Source organism: Psammomys obesus, unplaced genomic scaffold, assembly GCF_907164565.1.
Source record: "Psammomys obesus unplaced genomic scaffold, mPsaObe1.curated_primary_1811, whole genome shotgun sequence".
Taxonomy (NCBI): Eukaryota; Metazoa; Chordata; class Mammalia; order Rodentia; family Muridae; genus Psammomys; species Psammomys obesus.
In genome coordinates this window covers 5,784,326-5,793,689 of record NW_026596039.1, presented here as the reverse complement: position 1 = coordinate 5,793,689, position 9,364 = coordinate 5,784,326, and the positions used below count along the sequence as shown (strand labels likewise).

The following is a 9,364-nucleotide window of genomic DNA, read 5'->3' as shown; positions in this document are numbered from 1 at the left end:
AGAAAGAAAGAAAGAAAGAAAGAAAGAAAGAAAGAAAGAAAGAAAGAAAGAGAAAGAAAGAAAATGCCCCCATCAGACTGACTGGTGAGCAACCCTGTGAGGCATTTTCTTAATTAGTGATTGATGTGGGAGGGCTGGCCTATTGTGAGTGCTTCACCCATGGGCAGGCGGTCCTGGGATGTTAAGAAAGCAGGCTGAGCAAGAAGACTTGGGGGAACAAGTCAGTGAGTAGCATTCCTCCGTGGCTCCTCCTTCAGCTCCCACCTCCAGATTCCTGCTTTCTTAGGAGTTCTTTCTTTAGAGTTCTTGCCCTGGCGTCCTTAGATGATGGACTGTGATGTGGACGTACGAGTGATGTACGACTTTCTTCCTCAGGTTGCATTTGGGCACAGCGTTTTACCACAGCAATAGGAAGCTAACCAAGACAAGCCAGATCCTTCGGCTATGAGGAAATTGGGTGTGAGGAGGTCAGGGGACCTGCAGACGTCTGAATCAGCCATCCACTCAAGGTTTTTATTCACTGTGGAACACATGTCTTCTCAGGACCTTTGGGGCTGGTCCTTAGGCAGGGAGAGGGCTGAAGAGCACTGACACCTTTTCCTTCCCTAACATGAGGGTCCTTTCTCATTTCTCTAACAGGGCCATAAGGAAACTGTCAACTTCCTTCCTGACGCTCATTCACTTCTTCCAGCCCCATGGACCCAAAATCTTTTTTCACAGAGTGCTTATGGAACCTCCTTTCTCTTCTAAAAAATGTCTGGAGCCCCCACATCCAGGAGTGGTGTCACATCAGAGCACCTGCTTACAGCTATGCCTATCCCCTGGCTCCCTACTTGCCTCCAGATAGTGGCCTCTGCGACACGCGTCATCATCCAGGTCATTATGTCTTGGAGGAGGATGATAAAGGTGGTTAATAATGATAATAAATGGAATATTGCTACCTAAGCTCTATGTGTACTACTTTTCCAGGTCACCCAACAACCCACCTATTTTGACGTTCAAGATACTACACTTGTTATTAGCCAATAGGTAGGTCTCTCTCTCTCCCCCTTTCCTTCCTTCCTTCCTTCCTTCCTTCCTTCCTTCCTTCCTTCCTTCCTTCCCTCCTTCCTTCCTCCTCTCTCTCTCTCTCTCTCTCTCTCTCTCTCTCTCTCATTAGGATCTTGCTTTCTATCCAAGGCTTGCCATAGAACTCACAATCCTACCCCAGCTTCTTGAGTTCTAGGATTACAGACAAGCACCACCTTGCTTAATGATGCTCCTATCCTAGGACCCTCCTCTTCTTCATGACTGACACCTGAGGATGTTCCCAACTTCATGTTGGAGGCTTTGAATCTGTTTTTTTTTTTTTTTAAAACTGTCCCAGGTAGCTTGTTTAAAGCTCTAAGTTCCAAGGCTCTACCTTATCTGCCTGGGGCAAGGCTTAGTGTTTTAAAACCTCATCTGATTGATTGTCAACTTGATACTATCTAGAGTCACCATGGAAACAAAGCCTTGGCATGTCTCTGAGGAAGCATCTAGATTAGGTTAATTGAGTTGGGAGGATGAGGATCCGTAGTGGGTAGCACCATTCCCTGGGCTCAGGTTGCAAACTGAATAAAAAAAGGAGAACTGAACATGAACACTCATTCCTCGATGCTTCCTGACTGTGGATGTAATTTAATCAGCCCTCAAGCTCCTGATGCTGTTACTTCTTCATCGAGATGGACCACACCGTCAAACAGTAAATTGGAATAACCTTTCTTCTTTAAGCTGCTTAGGTCAGCTCTTTTGTCATAGCAACAAGGCAAGCAATTATTGCACTGGGTGATTCTGGATTAGGGAATCTGTGCTCAGTGGAGCTTGTGATGTACATAGATTGTATTGTGTTGGTTCTCAAGGCAGACATAACAATTGTGCTCGTCTTAGCCTGGAGTTTGTGAACTAGATGTGATGTAGCCAGAGGTGGGGCAGGGTATGAAGTGTGGAGAGAGAGTGTGCGTTGGGGGGGGGGTACTTGAGGAGGAATGGTTGTGAGAGGGAGAAAAAGAGGGGACAAGGCCTCTGACTGTCATCTAGGAACTGGTGGTACAGATGTGGAATGTGACAACGACCCCCAAAAGACCTGGGCATGGCTATCGTCAAATTTATCGAACAGGGCTTGAGGACCATAAAAGGTAGGACCAGGTTCAAACTCGAGGACGATTCCCTGGAAGCTCCTGGACATGGAGGCAGGTACAGAGGTGTTCCAGAAGCAGAGTCTAACTGGTGGTGTTTATCCTGGCTGTCAGAGGCCTTCCTCCACCCACTGTCCCGCCACCCACAACCCAGTCATCCATCCATCTACCGACCTATCTACCTATATCTATGGCTTTCTCTGTATAGCCCTGGCTGTCCTGGAGATTGCTTTGTAGACCAAACTGGCCTTAAACTCAGATCTGCCTGCCTCTGTCTCCCAAGTGCTGGGATTAAAGGTGTGCATCACCATCGATTGGCCCTCTTTTTATTTTAAACCATCTTTCCCAGGAAGTGTAGCTCAATGAGTCTAATCTGGCTGGCAGCTGTACTCAAAGCTCAATGTAGCTCCTGCATGCCTACCTTATGCTCCACTAGGGGCTCGTATTCCTTTTTGGTCAACAGAAACTTTTTTTTCCTTCCCCACAGTTTCTTGATACCCTACTTCCCATTCCTCACTCTCAGAGGTGGCCGTGCCCATGAGCCTGCTCAGCATACACTTACAGGGGTGTGTCTGGGTTCACCCCTCATTTCCTCTCTTGACTTCAGCTCTCCACAAACAGAGTGAGGGGGTTGGACTGGCACCGTGACTTTGGAACAAAAATGTAAGGTCTGAAGTCTTCCCAGAGTACTTGTAACCCACCAATATCTACAGTATTCAAGGTCAAGGTAGAAGGTCATGTCACACCCTTTCAAATAAAATTAGCAATTCTCATCCTATTCGGCCACAGCCTTTTGCTCCATAGCCCTTAGCCAGGTAGGCCAATGTCTAATTTGCAGTCTAGGGTCCTTGGTGTCTGAATTCTTGGAGTGGGGATAACAGTGGCCTAGCCTCCAGAGAACCAAAATGTGATGTAGATGTAAGAATGTTTGATCAAGTATGCGAATCCTGAACATCAAGTCTGTTCACTTACTCATCTGCAACAGGAGACATACTCAGAGAATAGCCTGTAGAGAACGCGGTACCAGCTGGGAGTGGGCAGTGGTTGCACACAGGAAGCAGACTTAGCCCTATTCAGACAGGAACTACCTTGGGCCATCCAGCCTTGGGTTCCCTGCTCTGTCTGGCTGAGGCACTGGCCAAAGGTTTTGGGTTTAGACAGGAGAACCTATGGCCTAACTAGCATGAAGTTTCTCCTAAGCCCTAATTCAACTAGGAAGCTGAGCGTGGATGCTGGTATCTGCAACTGGGCATCAGGCCTCAAGCCCGGGGAAGGGGTGGGTCTGGCTTCTTCAGCTCAAAGCTCCGCCCACAGAGGCTGTGCCTGAGACTAATTGGCTTGCCCTCCTTCCTTGAAGCCGCAGAAAAGTCTTGCCTAATTTGCCGGAACGCTCTAGTTAAATGCCAATTAGGATGTCCTGTCCACTGCTCTCTTCCAATATATTAATAATGTAATTAAGCATTTATTGCCCGCACAAATTAAAAATTAACTTAAACAGACAGCCTAAAAAACTGAGGAAATAACTGCTTAGACAACCAATTTGCATCTCATTCGAATATCAACACCTAAACACAGCTCTGTCTGTCCTGGGTGCCTTGGTTTAGCCTTCCAGTGAGGAGCTCAGCCAGCTGCCAACAGCTGCAGGCTCTTCCTTTTACACGCTGGATTCTGCCTTTCTGTACCCCCCCCCCCCCAATCTTGTGGACTTGTTCCCTAGTGGACCTAAGGGCATTTTGCTAAGCAGCCCCCTTGTCATCTGTGGTCCCTCCCCTCCCCCACCTAGAGCCCAAGGCTCTATGGTGTGGATCTTGGTGAAGAGAGATGCCACCAGGGGTGAGTAGGAGGGGCAGTTCCTGAAACCCCTGTCCTCCCACCCTCAGGATCGATTTGTCCTGCATTCCAGCCCAGGAGATGGGAAGCAGATGGTGCTGGCATGGGGAGGAGGAGGGAATGGAAGATCCAGAAGGGCTCCCCCCAGCCAGCCCCCTGGGAGAAAAGGGGTAAGGCTGGGACCAGGGAGAGCTATTGAGAGATGGGGCTGCATCCTCAGAATAGAAGAGGAAAAGATAGAGCCCTCCTCTTCTCTGTCTCCAGGGATCTGTCTAACACAGCAGGTGCTCCACTTCGGGTCTCCTTCTCCTCAGAGCCACGGGGGACCTGGCGGGGGAAACAGGACTCCAAGGACATGGGCAAGAGGGGAACAACCCAGGGAGGGGTGGTGACTGAGGAAAGAGCTCTGGAACAGGGGCAGCCTGTGGCTCTAGCTAGAGCAGGCCTTCCTCAGCTGGGTACTCTGTCAAAACCTTCTTGATCCTTCTCCCCTAACCCCCATGTGCCTTGGCCCTGGCCCCTGGATGCCAGACTTCCCTCTGTGTCTAGCACGGCTCACGTCTTCTCATGGAAGGATGGCTCCATTACAGCCTGCAGGCACTGAACCAGGGATGCCTACCAGGTGGCCAGTGGGGCACCTCAATGAGTCCCTGCCGTAGAACCACTGGGTGCTCTTCTGTCCTCCCACTGTCTGGCTGTGTCTCCTTTTCTAGCTTTGCTCACACCCCACTGCAGTGACACCAGGCACACAGGCTTGTTTTAAACACTTTATTTATAAAAAAGTACATTTTTTTTTCTCAGTACATTTTCAACCCATCTTTTTTTTTTTTTTAATACAAGTAAAAGGGGGTGGGGCAACCCTCCCCCCTCCAGGTCAAGACCAGGATCTGCTGGGCTGTCCCCAGGACCAAAGAGGAAAACAGTGAGGAAGAAACTGAAGCAAAGGAAGCTAGCCACACTCAGAGGCGAGGGTGGCAGCTTCTCCTGGATTTTGTTTCCATTTGTTTAAAAAAAAAAAAAGTCACCTCCCCTCCCCCCCCAAGCCCATTCCTCACAGCCAGGGTCAGAAAGCAGCATCGGTGAGGCTGGGTTCCTCACCTCTGGGTATCTCTGGCCCGGCTCAACCTGAGCCACCTGCCCTCACCAGGAGAGGGTTTCAGTTGGCAGTCAGGCTTGGGGATGTCTCTACCTGGACCCCCAGAGGCCTGGGAGCACCGCCCTCCTCTCAGGAAAGGGAATGCAGTGTCCTGCTTGGCTCAGAGGAGTGGTCCCAAACCCCCGACATAAGTCCTGATTCTCCCACCTCAAGGATGGCAGAAAAGTTATTGCACCAGTGACCGGGGCACACAGGGGTGGCTGGCAGAGGGGCACCTTCCCGGGGCTTGGACCCCTGTCCATCTGTCTTGGGCCTGAGCATTAGTAAGGGCTTCTCATTCCTCACGTGCGTACTTGTGCTCACACCTGCCTGTGCTTGGTCTGTGGAAGGCGTGTGTCGGTGTGCTGGGCGTGTATTCACTGACTATGTGCTGCTGTTTTTTTTTTTTTTTTTTTTTTTTTCAGGTCCTTCTGGTAAAAGAGACTTGGAGAATTGTTTCACATCAGAACAATATCAAAATCTGTGGGTAAACGGGAGTCCAGAAGCAGTGGAGGGACAGGAGAGGGGGACCAGCGAGGGACAACAACTGGAGAGAGAGGCCTTGGCGGTTGACACACCAAGCTGATTCTCAGCAGTATGGCAGGAGCTCAGCTGTGTCGGGGTCATGAAAGTGAAGCAGAATGCCCTCTGCTCTGCTGCTCCGGGCCTTCCGCTGTCAGCTGACTGTGTCCACTGCCCCACAAACGCAGGAGCAAAGAGAGCCCCGCCTCCTTAGGCCCAGCTATTGGCCCCTCCCTCGTGTCCCCTCTCAGCCCAGGTGGCAGCTGCCTGGAATTGGTGCCACAGCTGGGAACCTGAATCCTGCTGCATGGACCCTATAAATTGTGCTTTGCTTGGGGGAATGGTGTGCAGGTATCTACAGGGGAACTTAGATGCTTGTCCCAGCCCAGGGCCTCCTCGGTCTATCACAAAATAAGGGGATGACAGTGAAAGGTAAGAGAGATACAGGAGGGTGGGTCCTTTCAGTCTTTCGGTTCCATAGGGATAAAAATTCCTCTATGAGGGAGTCAGGGTTCTGCCTCCTGCCTTGGGGGTCAGAGGACCAAGCAGAGAGACCAGAGTGGTGCGAGGAGCAGGGAAGTGGTATGGCATGGGAGGGACATTAATACTGCTGGAGGAAGCAGCCCAGCTCCATCTTACTCTGCCCTGTGGCTAGAAAGGCCCCAGAGCTTTCTTCTTCAAACTTCACCCCATCCAGCGTCCCCAGTGCCAAGAGGGGAGAGCTGCCCCAGGGCTGGCATGGCTTCAGACTTCTGCTACATGGCTACTGGGAGGCCTGGGTTGGGACTAGGGCAGTGAGGGCCTGGCGAAAGGGCCCCAGTTGGTGGGCTGAGGGGCACCAGAGATGGTGTTTGGATTGGGAATTCAATAGCAGCACCAGGGAAGGGAGTGGGTGAGGGCTGGGGCTCCCTTAGGAAGCCTATGGCAGGGTGGTCAGTGACCGTGGGGCACAGAATGGTCTGCCTCCCTCTCCCCAACATTTGCTATTCCTCAGAGAGTATCACCTTGGGCTGAGTTAGCCGAGATCCTAGCAGGCAGGCCCGAGGGCTCTTGAAGTCCATTTTGCCGACCCCAGGGCATAGGCATACCCATTTAGAATGTGGGGAATCTGTGGGGCACAGATGGAGAAACTGAGGCACTTTGAGCTTGGGGACGGAGGGTTGGGAGGGGGGCCTTTCTCTGTGCACTCAAGGGAAGGCCTAGCCCCAAATGGCTGAAAACGCCAGAGTCCCATTCAAAGAGGGAGTCTGCATGCAAAGGAGGGCCCTTCCATGGTCCCCCCCTCCTCTCAGCATGGCACCAGGAGAAATTGAGCAGGGATCAGACTGAATAATCAACAGGTTCCCAGGTGCCCCTGCACTTTCTCTGAGACTGGTGACATCTAGGCTGGCCTTCCTGTTGAGACACTAACAGTCCCCTTCAGTCTACCAGATTGTGTTTGCAGAGCTTCCACAAGGCTGCCTTCTCCACACAAATTCTTCTTTGCCTCAAATTTCTCCCTGGGATCCCAGCCCTGACTTTCCAGAAGAGTCAAGTGTTGCTCGCACCTGACAGATAAGGGGAAATCTGAGAAACATGTACGCTGGAAGGAAAGGTTGGAGCTATACCAAAATCTTAGAGTGGCAGCAGCTGGGTGGTTCATCCTAGCTGTCTCTGAATGCTTATGTGGGCCAACCCCTTCCTGAGGGGGAGAAGCGGAGAGTGCCGGAGCAGAGGCTTGGGCCCAGGGCAGTGCTCAGCCTGGGCAGGCCATGAGAGCACTGGGGAAGGTTGGCATAGACCCGGGGGTGTGCACATGGATATGTGTGCATGTGTTGGCAGAGGCATATAGGAACTGTGGGTGGAGTCCACCTGGGGTTGCCCACTGTGTTGAGAACAGACTTGGGGACAAAAGAGGGGGATATATGAGAGCGAGGCCAACTCTATTTTGTAGGCCAGAAGGAAGAAGGGAAAACATAAAACCACCCTCACCAAGAAACCACACTGCCCAGGACCCTAGCAGGAACCTCACTCAGCTCCATTATTTCACAGACAAGACTCCCGTGGGTACCGTGGAGAACACCCCTAAAACCTCTTAGGTGCACTGGCTGCATCAGCTTAGTGGGGGGGCATTGGGTTACCTCTCTCTGGGAAGAGGAGCAGCATGTGGGGTGGGGTGGGGGTGCGCTTCATCTTGAAGCTCCCTTTGCCCTCCACCCCCAATAAAGAGAACACAAACAAATTCCAGTGTTGGGGGGATGGGAGAGGACTGGCTCCCCAAACCCTGAAGGGATGCCCAAGTACACAAGACAAGAACAGGGCTCCCTACACAGTGGAAGGGGTCCTTAAAGGAAAGATACGGCAACACCAAAGCCACGGTCGAACACAACACCATGGGGAAGGGGGGGGTGAGGGAGGAAATAAAAAAACGAAGCCAAGTGGGGTCTGCCCTGAGCTCCCCTGGCTCCCCAGGAGTTTGGGGCTGGTTTTAGGGCAGCTGGTCAAGTCTTTGTCGAGCTCCTGGGGCAGTGGGCTGTGGGGGTGGGCAGGGGACGTGCGGGTAGGGGCCAGGGAGAAGTGGGCACAGACAGAGGCTTCAGAAGGCGGGGCTACACATACCACTCTTTCTTGGAAATGAAAGACCCGTCGTTCTGAGAAACCATGTTCTCAGCCAAGTCCAGCTGTTCAGGGTCATACTGGTAGCCCAGAGTCCGGTCCGCATAGCCGTCCTGACGGGCCTCAGCTTCATCCACAGTGAAGTAGGGCCGTTTGGCGTCCTCGTCATATTTGGGGTGGGGTCCGCCCACTTTGCGATCACTACCTCCGCCGCCCTCCTCTTCTTCTTCCTCCTCATAGCTGCTCCCACCCAGTGGGCCAACCTTCTTCTCGTCATCCGAGTCATCTGGGTACTGCAGGTTCTGTGCCATAGGCGGGTGGTGCTGGGGGATTCCTGCCTTGCTGTAGCCATTGCCGTACACATGCTTCTTGGTGCTGTAGTCACCCTTGAAGGTGTGCCGGCGGCGGCGCAGGGCCACTACGATCCCTCCAACCACAATCAGCACCAGCAGGACACTCCCTGCCACGCCCCCAATGATGGCCGTGGGCATCTGGCCCGCGCGCCGCCCGTGTTCAGGAGACGGGGTGTAGGGGAACTCTGGGTGAGGAAAAGAGATGGGGGGGTACTGTCAGTGTCTGCTCTTCGGAAGTCAGCAGGGGTGTAGGGAGGCAGGGGAGGGAAAAGCCCAGGACAGGATGTCCACAGCCCAGATTTGAGCAGTCCTGCTTCTAGAGGCCCCTCGGCACCCCACCTTCCTGGGGTCAAGCCTGGCTGCAGCATTGGCAGCTAGAATAAGGCAGGCAAGAGGAGAGTGGCAGCTAATGTCTGCAGAGCACCCAGCCTTCCATCCTGACCATCCCTGGAGGTGGCACCAGTCCTGTCTATCCCACTGTGGTGCGGAGACACACCTGCAGGTAGGAAACTTTGTGTCCCTCACTGTCACCACCCTCCAAGGGTAGTCTGCTGTTCATTTCTATTCAGTGCGGGAGGCAGCTAGGGAGGCTCTTACCAAGACCACTTAGCCAATTAGCTATCATATTGGTTTTGTTTGTTTGCTTGCATATAAACCCTGTGCGCACATCACCAGTGTCCTTTTGCCTGACATGTAGAAGTGATTGTCCCGACACCAGAAGCCTAGTGGGTCTCCCAGGACTCATTTCTTTTGCCTTCAGGATACACAGAAAA

The 9,364-nt window shown here is 52.4% G+C and overlaps 1 protein-coding gene across 1 annotated transcript in view; it reads right to left on the bottom strand.

Annotated features, from left to right (window-relative positions):
* Positions 1-4,740: 4,740 nt before the first annotated feature.
* The window catches only part of Nectin1 (nectin cell adhesion molecule 1), a 61,054-nt gene continuing 56,430 nt past the window's right edge, over positions 4,741-9,364 (bottom strand). Inside the window, exon 6 of the mRNA XM_055621900.1 lies at positions 4,741-8,776. Within this exon, the coding sequence (XP_055477875.1) occupies positions 8,232-8,776 (545 nt within the window). The 3' untranslated portion in view covers positions 4,741-8,231. The remainder of the gene's footprint in view (positions 8,777-9,364) is intronic.